Source organism: Meleagris gallopavo, chromosome 4 (genome assembly GCF_905368555.1).
Source record: "Meleagris gallopavo chromosome 4, MGAL_WU_HG_1.1, whole genome shotgun sequence".
Lineage (NCBI taxonomy): Eukaryota > Metazoa > Chordata > Aves > Galliformes > Phasianidae > Meleagris > Meleagris gallopavo.
Genome location: NC_139407.1, coordinates 62,946,943 through 62,969,034, shown reverse-complemented (window position 1 = coordinate 62,969,034; position 22,092 = coordinate 62,946,943). Strand labels below are relative to the sequence as shown.

At 37.6% G+C, this 22,092-nt stretch overlaps 1 protein-coding gene and 1 non-coding gene across 8 annotated transcripts in view; both read left to right on the top strand.

The window, feature by feature from the left end:
• Nucleotides 1–22,092, top strand: part of NSD2 (nuclear receptor binding SET domain protein 2) — a 101,044-nt gene that overhangs the window by 74,612 nt on the left and 4,340 nt on the right. For all 7 annotated transcript variants that reach the window (XM_085223614.1, XM_085223615.1, XM_085223620.1 and 4 more), the window contains 11 exons: nucleotides 12,303–12,434; nucleotides 13,467–13,590; nucleotides 14,619–14,819; nucleotides 15,509–15,688; nucleotides 16,739–16,895; nucleotides 17,680–17,885; nucleotides 18,189–18,292; nucleotides 18,551–18,820; nucleotides 18,916–19,032; nucleotides 20,385–20,526; nucleotides 21,178–21,284. In XM_085223614.1, the coding sequence (XP_085079740.1) occupies nucleotides 12,303–12,434; nucleotides 13,467–13,590; nucleotides 14,619–14,819; nucleotides 15,509–15,688; nucleotides 16,739–16,895; nucleotides 17,680–17,885; nucleotides 18,189–18,292; nucleotides 18,551–18,820; nucleotides 18,916–19,032; nucleotides 20,385–20,526; nucleotides 21,178–21,284 (1,740 nt within the window). The remainder of the gene's footprint in view (nucleotides 1–12,302; nucleotides 12,435–13,466; nucleotides 13,591–14,618; nucleotides 14,820–15,508; nucleotides 15,689–16,738; nucleotides 16,896–17,679; nucleotides 17,886–18,188; nucleotides 18,293–18,550; nucleotides 18,821–18,915; nucleotides 19,033–20,384; nucleotides 20,527–21,177; nucleotides 21,285–22,092) is intronic.
• Nucleotides 20,161–20,291, top strand: LOC116216633 (small Cajal body-specific RNA 23). Its single transcript, XR_004159775.1, has one exon.

Genomic DNA, 22,092 nt, shown 5'->3' with positions numbered 1-22,092 from the left:
ATTATTGTGGTTTTTAATGTATTTACCAACAAAGTTTTAGAATTGTAACCTTCTGTTAGAGGCAAAGTACAATGCCAGTGTGTTCTGTATTCTCTTCTACAGACTTTATGTAAGCGTACTACATTAGTTACATTATGTAACTCAATATTGTCATGTTGCCATAGCTTTTATATTGAAGCAAGTTTCTAATCCTCCAACGTAGAACTGGACAGTTTTCTGAGCAGAGCCCCTTTAAGCTCAGATTAGTTTTCAGGCTGTTTAAGTGCTATTTCTCTGTGATGCAAATAGCTTCATTGTCGGAAGAGTTAAGCAGGCAGTGAAGGATGTATCTTTTTGATACTTACTAATCATAGTCTTAGCTCTGCATATTTGGAACTGTAATTCTTTTCAATTGACATACAATAAATGAAATGTATGTACCAGAATTGTATTCATACAATCCCTTGAACCGTTCCTGAGTTATCTACACTATTAAAACAAATCAGCCAAAGAGTAGCAGCATGAGGGTCAAGTATGCATGCTGTGTTGCAGGTGGATTCAGAAATGTAGTTGGTAGGATTTATTAAACTATCCATGGGCAAACACCTTCAAGAAGTTTGTATTACAGAAGTTGTAGAAAAAATACTTGCCTGCTAATGAGGGAGTAGGGCTTCCAAATATCCTAGAGACTTTTTAGTCTCCTTAAACAAAAAGCATGAGGTGCTTAGACACTATAATGAATGCAGTTAAAATATCTAGACTATGTTCATAAATGATTTACCTTTGGGGGGTGGGGAAGGTTGCATGTTAATGGCTGTTTATCTTACTGTAACTTGAAAATACCTTTTATAAAAAAACAAACAAAAAAAAACCACCTTGCATTCTCCCTCCTGTACCCTAATAAAATAAACTAAAGAAGTCCCCCCAGAAAAAAACGTCCAGGTCATAGTCAAGAAAAATAACACTTGTTCTCATTTTGTTCTTGCAATTGAGAAACTCCCGGTTATTATTGGCATAACACTTTCTTCTGTTTTGACTTTACTATCAGGACTTGCAATCTAAGCTGTTTGTATTTGGGACCAGCTATTAAGCCAGACCCACTTAAGGATCATACTATATTTTTCATTCTAAATATGCATCTCTAAATTTTGTAATCTCAGGAGAAAGATCCTTCTATTTCTGTTTATAGCGTTATTAAAAAAAAATCAAGAATGAAGTCTACAGAAATCTTTCTCTATAAAAGTCTCATTTTGGATAGGATTTTGGGTTGTGTCTTAGCAGTTTACATGTAAAAATTGAAATGATTGTTTAGGCTGAAATGAAAATCTTAAAACTTCACTCTTAATTTGCTCAGCTACTGCTGAATAGCAAAATGTGCGAGGAAAATTAACGTCATACAGTGCTCAGAGGGCAGATATACAGATAAGAAAGTGAATTCATGTTTTCCTAATGTTTCAAAACAGTTGAATCATAGAAACATAGAACGGCCTGGGTTGAAAAGGACCTCAAAGAACATCTAGTTTCAACCCTCCTGCAGTCAACGTAACAAAAATGTACCCTATCAAAAAAACAGACTTGAAGAGAGCTGGGTGGGTTGAGGAGTAGATAACAGTGGGCTGGATCCTTAAATGGTTTAAAGCTGCACTGACACAAAGTTTTACCAGCTAAGGGTTGGACCCAATTTGTTTCCTATGATAATAGATTTATTTTGCCTTTAAATAAATATTAAAAATATATATATATGACAGGCATGTATTTCTGAACTCACAAAACAAGGAAAAATATAAACCTTGGATGTTGTGGGTGGCTTTAAAAACCTTTTTCCCTTTTGTACTGTGATTTAGCACTTGTCTAAACAGCTAAATACATGTATGTCCTGAGAGTGTTCATCCAGAGAGAAAGCTTCTCCAGAAAGACGAGGGAAGGAGTTTTAAAAAATAAACACAGTCATGCAATGCTGAAAGCCTTGCTCTGCTAACTGAATAGGATGTAATTCTTTTCAAAATTAAATACATTTGCTGACTAACTTTTATATTTGTGTTCACTATTACACTTCTAAGTGGTGACTTAAATGATCTTCTGACAAGGGTGAAAAAAAATACTGCATATTCCACAAGCACATACACCTTCACCAAGCAATATTAAGTGGATTCTGGCTGTTTGGTTTTGTTGGTTTTTTTTCCTTCTTTTTTTCCCTCGCTATTTGTGGACAGCTTGTTCTAGAAGGAAACCTGCATATAACTGTTATTTGTCAAGGACTGTAGCTAGTTGCAAACCTCTTAAATGTCACTCATTGCAACTAAAGTTTAATAGAAGTGTGTTTAGTAAAGAGGGGCGTGCACAGTTGGTTTTTTTTCTTCTTTGAAAGATCGTCTTATTTTGACTATTTACAAAGATTTTGGATGGTTTTTATTGTTATTTGGGGTATTTTTAAATGGGAATACTTGAAATACTACAAAATGAACGGAAGCCCAAATTTTTAATCCATAAGTCATTTTAGGTGCCTAATTTAGAAGGGAGAGAGAACCATGGAGTGGGCTTCTCCCTTAAAAAGAAGACTTAACATGCCAGAGGGTAAAAGGTAGGCCTTTGCTCCTTTCAAAAGATTGGGGTTTTAATTATTTTAACATGATGGACAGGACAAGTAAGGATTTTCTGTAAGTCATTGGACAAAAAATAGCAATGCCTTTGTTTTTATTTGATATTTATACATGAATGAGTAAATGTCATACCTGCATTTAATGTTGGGGAAAGAAAATACTTAATTTTACTTCTAGGCACTTGGCATCAACAGTAATTTCCTTGAAATATATTTCTTAATGAGCAGCTGTGTGGGGGGCATAGTGTGACAAAGATAATCAACATTTCCAAGTCTACAAAAGTTCAGTGTAGTACTTTACTGCTGCTATAAGATTCGATGTAACCATCCAAAACCTCGTATTTTTGAAAAGAGATGCAAGTGCTGTCTTTTGCCTTTTCCTTCTACCCCTAATAATGTAGTAGGTGCCAGTAGAGTGTAACCAGTATTTTTTAATAAATAAAAAAAGGCTTTGCATTACCACTGTTGTTGGATTATTAGTACATTTTGTGTGTTTGCACAAGACATACCTGTTGTAGCTTTTCAATCAATTTTTGTCGTTATTGGCCGGCTTCATTAAATTGAATGGATTTGTTCACAGTAGATTAATGTCATAGTATCCTGTAGGGTCTAGATGCTACCTCTGAACTTTGTCAGAGAATCATAATATCTTTAAAGAGGACAAAATAAAGAACACGTAATACTCTAAATCCTTAGCTAGTTTGTCATTCATCGTACCCTTATGAAGTAGGAGCTGACCAGCAGATGGCAGTTGAAAGAAGCCTGTGAAAGATCTTGAAAGTGGTGTTTTTAATGTAAGTTCTGTATCTTCCCTAGAGGGAATTCTTTGTATAACATCCAGTGTCAAAACATGCTCAGCTGCTGGTTATAGCTCCAACTTCTTGTATTTCCAATGCCTAATAATGTAAGACAGTAGCCTTAAATTTTGCTTTTTTTGTGCTTATTAAACAGTACATTTTTTTAAATTACTAATTTGAGGCAGATTTCTTTTATCTGTGTTTTTGTTTTTTGTTTAATGGGTATTAGTATCTATACAGAATGGAAAGAATACATACAGAACTTAAAAGGTAAGCTGTTTGAACCAGAAGGCAGTCATGAGACGTGTACAACTTGCAGCTAAGTACGTCAGCTCCATTTATCAACCCTGGAGTCTAGTTGTCCTACATTACACAACTAAAATACTCCAGGCATGCTTAATAAAGGTAAAAATAACTGCCTTTGTGATCCTAAGAACAGAAAGGAAGAAGGAAATTCACATTATTTTTAAGAAACTACTGCTCTGAAGAAAAAATAGTTGAAGATATCCTTGCAGGTTGTTTTAAAAATATGTGTATCAATGTGTTTCTGGCATTTTATTCCTAGCTTCCTTCAGTGATAGTTTTCTCTTCAAAACAAGGCTTAAGAATAACAATATTTAGTTTCTCTTTACATCCTTCATGACCTAGCAGACAGTTGTTTCCTGTTTGTTTCTGTATGCCTATAGATTTTGCTTCCCTGTTTCAAAGCACCAATAAGCAGTTAGGGGTATGGTTTTGTGGAACACTGCAAGTAATTGGACTTCTTTTGTGCTAAACCTTTGCTAAAGCCTCTAACAGTTGAAATGACTTGCATTGCCTACCAGGCCATACTGCTTTGTTACAATGCTTTCACTTTCACGTGAAGAAAAAAAAGTTGTAGGTTCGAATCGTGTTCTTTGGCAGCACGTTTTGTGTAGAAAATTAAGTTTCTTATGTAATTACTCTCAGCTTGTGTATTACTTAGGCTTTGGAGTGCAGAGAATCTGTTTACTGAATGTTTATCACATGTAGGTTTTTATTCCACATCTCGTACCAAAGTATCATGGGTGTCAATAGGCAATTTTATAATGTTTTAAAATGTTCTCAAAATTCTAATTAACTTTCCAGGCAAATTCAGAAATGCATAATATCCTTACCTGAAACGTCTAACTACTGCTAATAATAAAAATGAAACTTGTCCCAGGCCGTCTTTTTGCTATGATAGTACTGTGTACACTTGTGGCACCGCATACTTAAAGAATTTACCTAGTCTAGCAGTATGGGCCAAAATACCATTCTTCAGTTCAGGAATTCTTATACTGAAATAAAGGAAATGTTAACTGTAACTCAATTGGCTCTGTCAGTTTTTCTGTCTGCGTGTGGGTGCACAATAGATTGTCTTTCGAATACAGTCTGATCTATCTGCATGTCGTTTATATATTTTTATATATCTTGTGCTTAGATTTAAAAAGAAACAACAACTACACAACTAGTCATTAAGACTTTTGTTAAGAAGAAAAGGCAGTTGGTAAATCTCTGTGGAAGGACTAACAAGTTTCCTTATCAGAAGATCCATCTTTCAGTAGGAAGCTCTTAGCCAGACTAGTCCACTTCCTCCTGGCTGATTGTGGTGTGGACATCACTGATGCTGAAGTCACTGCAGGTCTGAGTTTGTAGCAGTGTCCTTAGTTCTAAGCACAGGGAGCTTAATAGCCAACAGCATTCAGAAGTCATGGAAAATGATACAAAATGCTTACAAGAAGATGCAAAATAGCTGTTAGAGATAGTGGGTGACCTGGAAGCGGTAGGTTACTTTTTTTTGTGAATTTTTGATGAACCTGCAGCAGAGGTGGCTTGCTTCTGCCATGCTCTTTTTATTTTCCATACCCTAGCTTTAAAGGAAATCTACGTTTTGGACTTTGTTTCCATGTTCTACAGCTGGGATTATAAAACAAAAGATATTTGAGTCAAACAAAGGAAAGCAGGAGGGTTAACTGTCCTGTCTGAGAGTATTTGCCCTTTAGTTGATTTTCTAACTGATTAAGCACAACGTGACGGAAGAGCAACCTGATCTTAATATGACTAAGACCACAGCTTGTATTCTTAATGTATGCTGTTTAACAAGCACATTTGAGTAATACAAGAACTGCTTTCACAAGACTGAATGTGTTGATAAAGTGCTCTGAGGAAGAGCATGTACATTTTAATGAAAATTGCACTTTGGTAGCTAGAAAAAATCTGAAGGGGTTTGCAGCTGGTGGAGAGATGACTGTTGGAGCCCATTCCTGTGTGCGCACCACGGATACATAAATGCTAGCAACTTTCTCACTGCAATTTCCAATTTCATTTTGAACCTTGATACGCTGGGCAGGGAAAGCATGTCTGAATTGGCTGTAGGAAATGAAAATTCCTGGTGAAGCCAATAAGCACTGAAGTGTACTTGAACCTTTTACACTTTGCAATTGCCAATATACAGTGGATAGTATTTGAAAATGTGTGTGCTTTTGCCTCAGCAAATACTGATGTTCTCATCCTCTAAAGACAGGGAAGAAAAAAAGTCATCACCTACATCCCCTTCCCCACCCCTAAGATGACATGAGCCAGCAAAATGGTTTTTAAATATCAGCTTTTAAAAATGAAGACTTAATCCTAAGGTTAAATCAAAAAGCACACTTAATGGCCGCATCAACAGCTGGTTGAGAGTCAGCCTTGAAGGTCAGAACAGTTGCATTTTATGTTCATCCTCTAGCAACTTTTTTTTTCTTTGAATTCTTAGGCTGCAGATGGATGAGTACAGCCATTTGTTTTCAGATCTGGGATTTCTGAATATCGTTTTCCTTGAAATTATGATGTAGTGGTTTTGCTGGCACTGTTTGATTTGGGAGCTGTCAGAAAGGAAGTAGAAAATTGTTAATGGAGTAGAAAATTTTGAATAGAAAAAAAAATGGGTGGATAGAGTAAATATCCACAAAGCATTTCACTTCATTCTCACTCAGTTCTTTAAAATGCAGGATCATTTGACTTCTTAAATTCCACATCATCCTTTCTTGTATTATACTCTCAGTTGGCATCCAGTCATCCAATATATGTCAGTACCATATATGTGTGCGTGTGTGTTTTAAATGCATGACATTTCAACCATCCAGATGTGGAACTAATGGTGCCACTTGCAGAGTTCATCCACATCATTCTAGAAATTTGCAAGCTGAGCTTACATGCCAACTTGCATGTCATTAAAAAAAAAAGAAATGCCAGAGGGAATAAGGAGTTGGCTCACATTTCTGCTGAAATTTCTGGCTAAAACTTGAATTGGGAATCTGGTTGCAAAGAATACTTTAAAAATTGTTACAGAATTGAGCTTAACATTTAGATGTACTGAATGATGTAAGAGTGAAAGATGATTCCATACGTTAGTGCTTTGTCCTTTCACCGTTGAAGGCCTTGGTTGTTGGTGCAGTGAGCTGAAACTCTCAGTGGTGTAGCTGAGGAAAGTATTACAAGAAAAACATTTTAAAAGTGATTTTTACATAATACTTCTGTTGAATTCTTTTCCTGCCTTCTTCTCACATATCTTTCTAGACAGCTTCAATAAAAAGACAAAATTAAGAATATAAACATATAAAATCACACTATATACATTGCTGACTCAATTTACTTCCTTTTCATACTCTGGTTTATTATTTTAAATGTAAATACACACGCATTTCTCCCTCCTTTCTTAGCCTGACCAACAGCCGCCATCAAAAATGAATTCTTACTTACTCAGCATAACCTTGAGAAGGAAAATACATTATTCTACAGTCTGTCCTCACATCTTTGTGCACACTGAGTATCACTTTTGCACAACCTTTTAGATAATTAAGCAGTAGAAAATCTTATATTTAGCAATTAAACAATTGCCCACCGTATTGGCTGCTGGTGTAATCTGCCTTTATACATCAAATATTGCAGTATGCAAAGCATCTTCATTCAGTGAAGAAATAATGCTGGAGATTGCTTTTATAACCATTCTTCCACAATCTTTCTAGAAGTAGGTCAACGTTTGTCTGAAAGAATCCATTAAATGCTTCTTTTGATTATTGTGAATAGGGAGTTTTAACATATGCAAAAAGGCTTAGTTCCAAAGGAAATTACAACAACGTTGGAGATGTGAAGTCTTGATGCCCTGATTGTTGTACTGTCATAGAACTGAATAGCTGTTACCCAAACGTTGAAGTACGTAAGATGTATGATCAATGTATGTTGACATCAGTAGACCCAATTCTTAATATTGTGATCTGTTGCCAGAATTTGTATCTTTCAGTTGCTAAAACGTGATAAAAATACCATACTAAAACCAAAGAATTACAGAGATGCCAAAAATTCTGTTCCAGTTTGACTCAGTAATGAATATTTTCCCAATAACAAAGCTATAGAGAGCGTGTTTAAAAAAAAAAAAAATTGTTTAAAAAAAAAGGTAATCACGTGTCCTTCCATGCTCTCTCACGTGTGTGAGCAGTGGATAATGTTCTTCCAAAAGGAAAGATAGCTGTGAGAATCTGATGGGAATAGGAAGTAAAGCTCCTGATGATTTCAATTAGTCCTTGTTTTCAACTCAGATTTTTCCCTTTCTCTCCTGTCTCTCCTATGCGCTCACAGATGCACAGTTTTCACTCAAAGGACGTGGATTTGAGTTCTCAAATATCAGCTGGTTGCTCTGTGTTCAGCCAGCACGCTGTGAGAGCCTCTAACAGCAACTACTCTGAAACTGAGCTGTTTTGTAGTTGAGATCAGGAAAGCCTGTCTGGTGTGCAGAATGTGAATGTGTGCTGGTGCTTGTGAGGATGCTGGTTCCGTGCTACAACACTGTTAATTGCTAATGGAGAACGCCTGTGATTACAGGACTGGGAGTGATCTCATTGCTGCAACTTGTCAGTCGCACAGCTGAAGTGAACAGCTTTGCCTTTTCTCTCCCTAAATTTATACTGTCTTAAAAGCTTTATGAAAAATAAGGTATTACTCAACATGTGCAACAGAATAACACAGCAAACTGGCAACTGCTGTGAATTACTAATTAACAGGTTTTGCCACTAATCTAAGCGTGGCTTCCTTTGAACCTTTGCCTAAAGATCAGAAGAGGTAATTATGTGCAATTTACTTTTCTAGGGAGATTATGTTACAAAAATAAGGATAGGGCAAGCTCTGGCATGATCACAAGGAAGATTCACGTTTGACTTAACAATTTTAGAAAAAAAGACCACAAAAAACTTGTATTGGTTTTTGCTGAATGCATATCCATCCATCACATCTGTCACGATGTGACGTATTAGCTGTGTTAACAAATCCCACGAGTGTTAATGTTTAATTTTAGAGGTGGCACTGTTTTACTGTAGAAAGTGATTTCCAGTAGTCTTACAAATCCGCTTCAGTTAGCGTTTTTAATCAGAAGGTACTTTTATTGTGGAACTGTTCCCTGGTGGCTGGGAGCCCTGGCTGTGCTGTCGCAGCATGCTCAGGCTGCAGGCAGTCACCCCGGCCTTTCCCTGTTCTGCGTGCCATTTTGTTGTAGGTCTTCCAAAAAATGTTTTCGACAGATTGTCCCAGCCTCTCACAGGCCTTCAGGGGACAGGGACACATTTGGCTTCGTTATGTCTCCATCAGCTTACTGGATAGCCTCAGGAGCTGAGCTCCCAGATTCTGGCTCTGATCACAGGGAGCAGACCCAAAGAATGAGTGTACAGAATAGAGTTATTTACTGAGGGAGGTGCCTAGTAGAAAGTGAGATTGAGAACATGAGTTTAAACTCAGAATTCTCCTTCAGAATGGCATCCCTCTCTTACAAGTGTAAGAGGAACTCTGCTCACCATGCCCTTTGTTTGCTTCCTAAAATGAAAACTCAAGTGTTGATGATAGTAGCTCTCAGTGTTGGATGGGATGCACCTTTGGTATTGTAGCACCTTGCACAAAGCAATTTAAGTCCAGTGCTAAGCTTAGAGATTCAGTGATCTTTTGACGTTGCAGCAGGTGTCCCTGCTCGGCTGCTTAGTGCAGTGATGGTGCTGAATGGAGGTCTGATCTGTGATTTGCTCAGGGCTCCTGATGATTGCAAAGCAGAGGTGGTATTTTTCCTGCAAGATACTCTCAGCCTGGTAGCCTTGTAGCTAATTGTCTCCAGATATTTTGTTCATGTGATGCGTATTCATGCGTGAGATCCATCATGAATCTATAGGCTGCTGTGAATTGCCAAGTTCTGTCTTAAAATTTTGCAAGAATTTGGGTTTTGTGGCTGTGATGGTAGCATTCAATTCTTGCCAGCACTGCTTTAGCACAATAACCATTCAATGTAAATGATGGGCTGTTGCATTAGCCCTAAGTAGGGCAGTAAAACTCCAGGTCTGTAAGGAAATGGTTTTCAACCTATGGTTCATGCATGGCTGTGATTTTGTAGCCCATGTCTAAGGGGTTTGTGAAAGGCTTCCATCTGTCCATAGGATTACCTTTTCATATGCATCCTTCATTTGACTATTTACTACTACATAAACCAAAGACAAGCCAATAAACTGTTGCTGTAAAGCAAACCTTATTCTCCTTTGTCTTGGCATATGTGTCATAGGGTTTGTTCTGTTTCTGTGCTCTGCCTTTAGAGCAGGGAGCTGGGGCAGCAGGGTGCTCTTCTCCAGGGGATGCATGGTGGGGAAACAATTTTCTTAACTCTTCAGATCTGTGTACAAAAGTTTTAACTTAGGACTTAAGAAAAAGTTTTCACTGTAGGGGAAATACAGAGGACATTAGTAGCATTAAATTAGTGTATGTGACTAATTTTGGCTAGTTCTAACAGGAACATAATGATGTACTAAAAAAGGTTAGAGGAGTGCACTGCTTATACTAAGTAGTGTTTCTATGGGAAGATTTTAAACAGAAATAAAGAGTGTTGTCTAAGTTTACTTAAACCCTAAGGGAAAACACTTCTGGATTTCTGCTGAACTCCAGTACTACCCTTCTTAATCCAGCATTTCCCAGCAAAACCTGGCTACTCCTGGCCAGGCATACAGTGTGCATTTGCAGTTTGCTGCTTCCCATCTCCTTCCAGAGATCAGAGATTTCCTGGTATCTGAACAAAGCAATGCCTCTACATTCAAGTTCTTTTAACCCACTGAAGGATACCACTTATAAAACCATTGGGGAGAATCTTGAAATGAATCCAGTTGTAGAAGTATTGTAGATGAAATGTAGGTAGGAATCACTTCAATAGCTTGCATTTGCACAGAGAAAATGAATTTGTAATATGAGTCTTGAAAGTAATCTCAAAAAAAAGTCAGATCCAATTTATGAAATAATTTTAGACCCATTCAAAGAGAGCAAACATTAAATGGAGGAATGCAAGTTAGCTGGCAGCAACAGTGAGAAGTAATCAGTCAAAGTCAGCATTTCACAAGGGATTTTATAAAGACTAATACTGGGCCTGATGTCTTTATGTTTTTATCTCTGATTTCAAAATATATCACTTCTAATAAATTTGCACATGATGTGGAGATGGGCTGATACAGAGCGTGCACTTAGCTGTCTAAATTACTTGCTGAGCCAGACCATTTTTAATCAAGTGTAGTTTAATATGGATACGTATAAGATTGTATGTATGAAAACAGAAAGCAAATTCTTCATATAGAGTGGAGCGTTTGTGTCCTGACAAACAGCTCTTGGCAAAATGATCTCTTGAGCACTGAGTTTCAATGTTTTATTGAAAAGGTTAGGGCAGGTCCTTAGGCAGTGGAACAGCAGCAGTGCAGAGGAGAAGTCACATGCTCATTGGCTTTGGATGTTGTACTTGGAGACTTGGGGAATACTGTCTCCAGTCAGAGAAAACTCACCAAAATTCTCCTGAGGCTGGAAAAAATTCTGTAGTGAGAAATTTAGACTGCATTCTGGCTTACCAAAAAGGATTGAAATGGGTTTAATTGCAGTGTACTTCCACAGGAGAAAAAATCCAAAGGGCTTTTGTAAGTGAAATACCTCAAGAAAGCATCATCAGCTGTGGGTAACAGTTAGACAACTCAGAAGGAACTCAAGGCATTATTTTTGATGATACGTGTGAATAACCATTAGAACAAGTATCAAGAAAAGTGACAGGTTTGTTTTGCAGTTGCAAATCGTGATGCTCTCGTAGAGAATGTCTGTAGCCATAACAATTCTTTTGAGTTCAGACTGGTGCTGCAATATGAAATTCTGCGTTTTCTGCTGTAACAAGGGAGAAGACATATGACTCATATGTGCATCCCATCCCTGAATTCTGTTGGACTGAAAACAGCATGGTGTTTTCTCTTGAATGTTAGGATTTTTGTCCTTGAAGTTAATTATGAATATGTTTTTTTAGAAATCTTCTAACTTTAACACACTTGGTAAGACTTTTTATGTAAGATTTATGCATGACAAGGTCATCTTTTGGAGTATTTTGAATTCATTGTTAACTGTGACATTCCTTACACATAGTTTTTCTCTCTTCTGTATAACGTTACCACTCTCTTGAAGGATATTTGAGTCAGAGACTCTGGTATGCAGCTTGAAGTTTTACTGAGTTTCTTTCTAAAATGCATTGTTAATACCATGTAAAGCATGTATTCAAGCTTTAGTGGTGGGTTTTTACGATGTCCCTGTGTTATTGGCTAGGCACTGACTAACTGGGTTATAGGACTGAGTACAAATAAAATGCCATATTACAAAGTCTTGGTGTTTTGTTTTGGCAATTGTTGAGTTTGTGAAAATAGCTGTTATATTGTCCTGTTGATGCAACTTCCACAAGTGCATACTCTGAATTTAATCAAACTTTCTTTTTAAAGGTGGGGAAACAAAACCAAAAGAACTTACCTCAATCTGTTAGCCTGAATTGCAGTCTGTTTGCTTCCTTCGGTTGACATTCTGAAAAAAGTTCACCTATGTGGCTGCTTTCTCTAATGTCTGTGTTTAATCTTCAGATCTTCGATGGCCCAGGAGATGAGCGCTCAGAGTCTCCCTATGAAAGTGCTGATGAAACTCAGACTGAAGTGTCTATATCATCCAAAAAATCTGAGCGAGGAACGGGAACAAAAAAAGAATATGTGTGTCAGGTGAGAGACGGTAGCTGGGCAGGGAGCTGTGCTTTCTGAGGTATCCTGGAAAAGGGATTTTTTTTAATTTGAAAATGACAATATTAGGGCAGACGCAGGTTTATTGTGCCTATCGCATGGAGGAGACATTAGTGAACATGTTGCCGTATCAGTAAATGAAATTCTTCCTAATTTTTTTTTCTTGATCTAAAATAAGTGACTTAGCCTTTCTGGTTTAGTTTCCAGATCAGTAAAATAAATGTGATTTGTACCTCAAGGACAGTGCATGAAGTTCGCCAGGTCACTGGGTTACATGACGGAGAACTGCTTGCTTGTCTGCTAATACAGAGAAGAAAGTTTGACATGGTTGTGTGCTTCAGTGTGAGCACAGCAGAGGTGGCTGCACTGCACTTACAGCATGCTCACTGCAAGCAGAACACTTTCTGGATCTGTGCTTACAGAGTTCTTAGGTTATGAAAGGGCAATACAATAGCTCTGGGCTGATTAAAGTTGTTTCCAGCAGACTGGAAAAGCAGTTGTATTTCCATTTCTTCTTGTACATAATGGTGATGGTTTGGTTATCTATTTTTAAATGTTGTCTAATCACTTAAATTCTGCCAGCATTGTTGTTGAGTTCATTTTTAGTTTTATCTCACTGCTAACAGTGTGGATATAGAAGTATCGTTGTGTCTCCTAGATTATTTTCCTTTTGCCAAAGAAAGGGAAAATAAGGTTTCTCTTAAACCTGCGCGGATGCCACCAGTTTGCTCAGGGAAAAATTCTTAAAGCTGTTCTTGTTTCTTTTTTTCCGGGTATGTTCTCGTGTACCATGTTTCTATCAGTGGTATTTCTCACAGTTTAATGACTAGTATTTGTTGCAACAGGAAGCGAGGGCACGTGATGATATTTGCAGTGCTGTCTTTTGCTTGTTTAATTTTATTTCGCCCATGGGAAAAGAGATTTAGAGGAGCAATTTATGGAAAGGAATAGTGAATACTATTTTTTCTGCATATGAACTTTTCTTTAACATTAAATGCCTTTGTGTTGTAAAAGCTATGTGAAAAAACAGGTGATCTCCTGCTGTGTGAAGGACTTTGCTATCGAGCTTTTCACGTGAGCTGCCTTGGGCTCTCTGGAAGACCAGCAGGAAAATTCGTTTGTAGTGAATGTACATCAGGCAAGTTTGTCCCTTTCTATTAAATTTTAAAAAGAAAAGGTATCATTTTCCCATACACTGTTACAGGAAATCATCCCATGCAGATTGTGTATCTGCGAACAAACTGTACTTACCTCTTGGTGCCTGATGGTGTGGAAATTCATGTATTACCATTAACTGTGCCACGATTTAGGATGCTCGCTCTGTTTTCAGTGAGAAATCTCTTGCAGATTGGTTGACTTGCTCTGAATTCCACTGTGTTAACAATTGCAGGTTGTATCTGTCTGTGTACAGTTACAGAGTAGATTTAAGGTCTGCCACAAAGGCCTAAGAAATCCATGAAAAAAAAAGCAGCAAGTGAAACATTTTAAGTCTTTTCTCAGTTCTTTTTGTGTCTACATATATCTTTTGCTTTTCCCATTAAAAGACCACCTTACTGCTATTAATTTAATTTGCTTTTAATCCTGCAATAACTTCTTGGAAGCTCTTAATCTCAAAATGTTATATAAAAATTTGTGTTCTTGCTTGTAAGCTCAGTTCAGTCAGGTGGTGAACCTTGCTGGAAAAAAAAAGACTGCTTCTAAATAAGGTTGTTCCAAGCAGTCCAGAGAGCGGATTGGAGGATACTTGTCCTTAGTTTGTGGGCTTACAAACCAAATTTTACAGGATTGCAAACAAAGTAGGATCCTGTTTCATTGCTTTAAAAACAAAATTCAGAGTTGTCCTGGCATACTGAGAGTTATGAATAAGAACACAAAAGCAGATCAGTGAGGCTTTGTGTATGATATGCACACATTAACTGTGGTGGATTTCCACTGTAACTTTATTTTTGTTGTGTTTTATTTATCTGTATTTAAACAAATGAGTATTGAACACTGAAGAGTCAAAGCAGATAAATTGCTGCTTCAAATAATGGAATTTAAAAAAACAAAACAAAACAAAACAAAACTCTCCCCCCCCCCCCCACGACAAAAACTCCCAGAAGTGTTTTAAATACACAGGTCTGAATGAAAAATTAGTTACATGATTTTTATTATTTTTGCCACTAGGTGTGCATACCTGCTTTGTGTGTAAAGAGAGAAAGGCAGATCTGAAGCGCTGTGTTGTATCCCACTGTGGAAAATTCTACCATGAAGCCTGTGTGAAAAAATTCCACCTTACCGTGTTTGAGAACAGGGGTTTTCGATGTCCTCTGCACAGCTGCCTCAGTTGTCATGTTAGTAACCCCTCCCATCCACGAATTTCAAAAGGTAGTTTCATTTTTACATGTTTATGACTGCTAAATAAGTCTGTGTATGGTATATTAAGGTAAGGAATCTGCTCATGTGGTAGTTCCTCACCGTATTACAGGCATACAGGTACTACTGATTGATTCAAGTATTGCAGCAAGACTTGCTGAATGTGAACATACTGTTAGGAGTGAGTTCTTTACTCAGAGAGTGGTGATGCCCTGGCACAGGCTGCCCACAGAGCTGTGGGTGCCCCATCCCTGGAGGCACTGAAGGCCGGGTTGGATGGGCCCTGGGCAGCCTGAGTTGGTGGGGGGCACCCAGCCCGCAGCAAGGGGTTGGGACTGGGTGGCCTTTAAGGTCCCTTCCACCCCAAAGCATGCTATGATTTTGTATGATTCTGTGCATATTTTTAGCCTTGGGAATCATTTGTAAACACAACTGCGTGAGATTGAGAAAAGATTGTCTGCTCTGTTCATAGCTGAAGCCTTTGTATTTAAATGTGGTAGTGCTTTAAGCTCAGTATAATGTTCTCTAAAAATCCTCGTTAATTCAACGTTGTCACTGAAAGCAAAAATGCGAACCTTGCAAACATAATTGAAACATTTCTTGTGTTAATCAGCTATTTCCAGCAGTAATACTATTTGTGAAGATCAAATACTGAACGGGTTTTGTTCAAAAATAAATATGGCAGTGTTCTGCTTTGCTAGGAAAGATGATGCGCTGTGTTCGCTGTCCTGTTGCATACCATGCTGGAGACGTGTGCATTGCTGCGGGATGTGCAGTCATCGCTTCCAACAGCATTGTTTGTACGAATCATTTCACTGCCATGAAAGGAAAAAGTCATCACGCGCATGTCAATGTGAGCTGGTGCTTTGTGTGTTCCAAAGGTAAACTGATGCAAAGCTCTTACGTAGGTGCAGCATCGAAATGTTTTATTCTTCAATTTAAATTTTATTTTACTAATCTCTTTACAGAAAGCTATTAGAAATGTGGCGTGCTAAGTTCATCTCTCTTAGGTATTGAAATACCTTCAAGTTGGCTTGTGCTGCTTTTAGTTTTTGAGCGTCCTTTCTTTGCAGATATAATTTAATAAAGAATATTTTCACTCAGACCTTGTCCAGCAACCAGAAACCTGATTTAATTCTTTACCAGAGATGCATAATGATAAATCCTTCTTTGTTCTTTCCCCTGTGTTCAATGTACTGAAGCTTTTTGTGTTTCCTTATTGCTCATACGTAATATTAAAACATAAATATTTTAAGAGTTGCTTTTACTTTAGAAACAGACAGCAAATTGAACCCATATTAGTGTCTGGAGTGCCACTAATTAAGGGCGTTTTGCTTTATGCCGAGTAATAAATTTATTTTGTATTGAGAAGCACAAAATGCATCGTGCTGATTAAACCCTGGCAATGAGAATTTACCTGATTGTTAACAAATTAACATGCAGCATAGCAGCTTACTAAGCAGCAGCTAACTTTCTGGTGGTAATTCATGGAACAAACAATCTCATCCCTACCTCTTCTCTAGAGGGAAAAAAAAAAAAAGAGAAAGAGAAATTTAATTAGACTTAATTTTTGTTGTTAATATGTTACATATGGTGAATTACTAATATATATTAAGCTATGTTAAATATATTGTAGTCATTAAAGTAAAAAAAACTAATTTTCCTGTGGTGCATTATTCTGGCTTTTATATCATTAGCTTGCTTTTTAATTTGTATGTATTTACTAACTGGAGTCTGCCAGGCATTCAAATCAGTTAAGACCATTTGGTTTCTGTGCACAGCTAGATGATGTGTGTTTGTTGCAAGCTGGCATGTTTTAACTATTTTTTTCTGGCAGACCCTACCACAAACCTCACTGCTTTGAATCTGGTTGGAATGCAAATCTTTCTTTTTTGTCTTGATGTTTTTCAATCTTTTTTTTCTCTTGGAAGGAGGAAGCTTGCTGTGCTGCGAGTCATGTCCTGCAGCATTTCACCCGGACTGTTTAAACATCGAAATGCCAGATGGGAGCTGGTACTGCAATGACTGCAGGGCAGGGAAGAAACTCCATTTCCAGGATATTATTTGGGTTAAACTGGGAAATTACAGGTCTGATGAAAATTTTGTTTTTTTTTACAGTGATATTGGCACGTTTTAATTAAGGATCATACAGTTGGCTTTTCTGTGCCTTGCCACACGCAGATTTCCCTTGTCTCTAAACTGGGAACCACATCTCCCTTAGAGCTTTGTCTGTGCTTAACACCTCTGTTCCAAGACTTGAAAGCTTTGCTGTTGCTCTCTGCCACAGCAGTGCCCATACAAGTCTCCTTGCAGACTTCTCTGCTTTTGCCATATTGGCCTTCTGCCCCTTGTTTCAGAGTTCTTTTCAAATAATTGAGTGTATATAACTTGTAATAGCCTGAATTACTGTCTTCCTTGGCTAGGAGATAAGTCACTCAGGCTGTTAGTTTTACACTTACATTGAGATTTGAGTGTGATAGAGATGGGTGGGGTTTATCCTAGAAAGCATTACTAGCTATTATACGCTGTCACTTGATCTTTAACAAATACAGAGATTGCAGACTTTGTTAAAGATGTTATTTTTGCTCATCAGATGCAAGGATATTTATGTGTATCTTGCAAGCAGGCAAAAGTCCCACAGATCTGAGTGTCAGGCTTTCCTTTTCTACCCAATCTTCTTCCTGTGCCTACTGAGCTGGAGTGTGGGGAGGAACATATCTCCTTCAGGGTGTTTTGTTTGTGTTTTATTTTGAGGCGCTTTGTTTTTTTTTTTCATCCTATATTTGGAAATAATAATCAATAACTGCTTTTCAAGGTGATTTCGTTAAGCTTACATAAATTTTGTACTTTTCTGTTTGTATTTCTGTGCTAGATGGTGGCCTGCAGAAGTTTGCCATCCGAAAAATGTCCCCCCAAATATCCAGAAAATGAAGCATGAAATTGGAGAATTTCCTGTGTTTTTCTTTGGTTCTAAGGATTACTTTTGGACGCATCAAGCACGGGTGTTCCCTTATATGGAGGGAGACAGAGGGAGTAGATACCGGGGGATTAAAGGAATTGGAAAAGTCTTCAAAAATGGTACATAGTTAGAAGTAAAGGAAGAATTATATACGTGCTCATATACGTGTAAAAGACTAGCATCTAACTGAAATTCTTTCTGATGACTTCGGCTTTTGGGGAAGCAAAGCTTGAATAGAACTGGGAAGCAGAGTAGAACTGATAAATTTGTTAAGAGTGTTAACACTCTAGAAGCATTATTTGCAAGAAAATTAATGGTTTAGCTAGGAAGTAGAAATGCTTCTTTAAACAGGTCAGCTTGAGGAGAGTCATTTTCTTTCTAGTGTTTTTGTTGATACAACAGTCCTTTCTTTTTTTTTTAAGCTTTGCAAGAAGCTGAAGCTCGATTTCGAGAAATAAAGCTACAGCGAGAAGCCAAAGAAACCCAAGAAAGTGAACGTAAACCTCCACCATACAAGCATATTAAGGTAAAGTGTGAGGACATGACACTGGATACTCAGAGATCTAGGGAATCACGGAGGAGGAAGAGCTGAATAGATGGGGAGCAAAGGTTGTAATGTTGTGTTGGTAACCGTACTTCACCTTTAGAGTCACGTAATTAGGAAATTTCATTACTGTTGGAACATCTAGTATTGCAAAACCAACTTATTAACAACTGTAATAATTCTTACCATAAATACAAATGTTTTAAAGTGATGTTTGAACTATTTTAATGTATTATTCAGGTGAATAAACCTTGTGGTAAAGTGCAGATATATACTGCTGACATTTCTGAGATTCCCAAGTGCAACTGCAAACCCACAGATGAAAACCCTTGTGGCTTTGATTCTGAGTGCCTCAATCGGATGTTGATGTATGAATGTCATCCACAAGTTTGTCCAGCAGGAGAACGATGTCAAAACCAGTGCTTTACAAAACGTGAATACCCTGAGACAGAGATCATCAAAACAGATGGGAAAGGGTGGGGTTTGGTTGCAAAGAGGGACATTAAAAAGGTATGAATCATTCTTGCCTTGCAAAGAATTGTTAACTTGTGATGTTGTTTGTGGGATTGGTATATACTTCACTAGTGATATTCGGTATCTTTCAGGGAGAGTTTGTGAATGAGTATGTTGGTGAACTCATTGATGAAGAAGAATGTATGGCAAGAATCAAATATGCACATGAAAATGACATTACTCACTTCTATATGCTTACTATTGATAAGGTAGAGTATTTAAAAAATTATTCCCTGTTTTTAATTGTAACAATACTTTGATTTTTCTCCTCTTCCTTCTTTTGATCACCCTGGTAGGTCACTCAGCTGTCTGTGATGCTCTGCTGTTTCAAATATTACTAAGTTTGTATTTCTGTGCCTGCTTCCTCCATTCTCAGTGTATAATGTATCTATCTCATTGGCTCAAAATAGGTAATGTAATATCACATATATTAAAATCCATACATTTTATGCTTTGCTGCTTGAAATCAACTACAGCAGAACTATTTATCTCAAGAGGAAATGTGAACTTTTGGGAAATACTGCAATTGAAAGAATTACTGTTAACGATACTTTTACTAAAATTTCAAGTAAAACAAAATAGATTGTGTGAAGTGTGGAACATAATTTTAAGGCTGCATCCTATATTGGGCATTTGAACTTACGTTTTTAACTATCTACCCCTTCCTTTGCTTACAGTAAAAATAAGCTCACGGCTTTTGTAGCCACTTTCTCCTGAGTGTACCATCTTCATTAGTACAGTTAGCACAGCACAAATTGATTCTGGCCAGTGCAGCAAATTAATTCAGCATCTGCAGTTTTCTCTGCAGCTCTCTGAGTGTTTTGTTCTTGAGAGGAAGAAATGGGAAACCAGTAGACCAGGGCAGACTTATTATAAACACATGCTTTTTACATTGCTTTAGTCTCCAGACAGCTATTTAGAGAAAAAAAGTATCCCCAAGGAAAGAAGAGTTGGATGCCAGTCCTGCATATTTTTGCAGTCCTAATCACTTTTCCCCAAGACTGTGCTGCTCTGTATTTCTACTGCTACTGGTTTTTGTTAGCTCTGTAACCTAGGAGTTATTGCACAGGCATTATTGCCTAAGAAAGATGAAACCATGTTTGTCTTAATGCTTGAGTTTCTCACTCCTCTACTATACTGGCATACATCATCAGCTTGTTAAATAGGCTGATTTGGGGAGAGAAAGCTGGTAAGAAACTGATAATCTCTGTAAGTAATCATTCAGTGACTTGATGAATAACATAAAGCATAGTACTTGTAAATGCATAACAGCTTTTTGAATGCAAAGCAAAAGGTAAATGAATTGAGTCTTGAGGCTTTTTGGAAGGACCACCAGAGTGCTCACAAGAACACATATCCTGCCATGTGGCTGAGATGGGTTCTGGGACAATGTGAGCTAGATCAAGAGTATTGCTTTGGGAGTGTCTCATTTCAGTCCCCCTGGGACACTACAGTTTTCAATACAACACGTAACATCTATTTACTTTGGCTTTTCTGGGTAGCCAAACTATGTCTGTTTTGAAAGTAAAAACATTCATTCTGTTGCTGATTTGATCTCCAGGACCGTATTATTGATGCTGGCCCCAAAGGGAACTATTCTCGTTTTATGAATCACAGCTGCCAACCAAATTGTGAAACTCTGAAATGGACGGTAAATGGAGATACTCGTGTTGGCCTGTTTGCTGTGTGTGATATTCCTGCAGGTATTCCAGTTTATGTTGGCTTTATTTTAATTCACTAAACTAAACATTGTATGTGGTTATATTAAATCATGGGAGCTCATGGTTTAACTGATTAGTAAAAGTAATTTTGTAAAGAACTCAGCACATGGAAGAGATGCTTTTGGTCTTCCTTTTAATGTATTGCTTCTTAACAGTGAATCCTGTAGCTGTTTTTTATTGCTTACTTCTAAGGTTTCATCAAAGAGCCCTTAGTATCCATGCACTCGTTTTGTGTTGTCTGTCAAAAGTGTAGAGCAGTTTTTGTTTCAGAGATCTCAAACAGTATTTCTGCATCTTTTCTTCCACTGAAGATAAACTTAAGTGAATCTTAAAAGGATGTTTGAAAATATGTATATTCTGGTATGTGTACATAAATACACACACACGTGTACATATAGCAACAGATGAAGTTGTATTGCACATATCTACAGTTATATATAGATATATAGGTATGTGGCCTATGTGGTCAGTGGTTGTGATCAGTAAAAAAGGGAAAAAAAACTTACAAGAATAGATGAGCAAGCAAGTACAAAACCAGAAGACAGATAATAAAACCTTCACTTGTTGTAATAATTTTGATAGACTTCATTATCTCGTCCTTCGTAATAAAACAGTACATCTTATCTCACTCAGGGACAGAGCTGACTTTCAATTACAACCTTGACTGTCTGGGCAATGAAAAAACAGTCTGCAAATGTGGTGCCCCAAACTGCAGTGGATTTCTTGGGGACAGACCAAAGGCAAGTAATATGTCACAAGAATTTGACAATGTCTTGTCTAACTATTAACCTCGTTTTTTCCTTTTGAGGTATGCGTAGGTGAACCAGTTTTATGTTGTGGTAAAAATTATTTATGTCAGGTCCTGAATGGGAAACATGGCTAGGTACTGGCACTAACTGGAATACCTTTCAGTTGGTCCCAGTCCCGTTGGAAGTATGTAGGAGCTAGACACCAGAACAAACTGACCCAAGGTACTCAAGTGCTGCACTAGACTGAATTCAGGGAGAGATGGTAGCACGAAACTGAATGTTATTGAGTAAATCCTATCCTGCACTGGCTACAGCCAGTGAAGTTATTCTGACTTCTCAGCTTGTATTTCCGCTGTTTAAAATCAAGAATGTGTGCTAAGTTCATTAAAGATCTTTCAATTGAAGTTTAACTAAATAATAAAAAATGGGAGTTTTAAAAAATAAACATAATGGGGGGGAAATTGTGTCACAATTCATGTGCGATTTAGGTCACGTGAATTTAAAACCTGTCATCCAGACCTGGTGAAGGAGTGCAAGGGAAGGCACAAGTATGTTCCCAAGTGAAAAAAAAATTCTCAGCTGTGGATATAAAAACCTTCTTGTTCACACTGCTCAGCATCAGGTGCTTTAGAGGGTGGGCTTAAAATCTCCAGAATTTACATTGCTGTTTTTCCTTAAGGGAGAGGCTTAAGCAGGGTTTCATATAAGCTTGTGATCAGTTTATGCAGACAGCCATGAAGAAATGAAATGTTATAGTTCCATTCAGTGGGTGTCTCTGCTTTGGTGGATAGAATAGTAT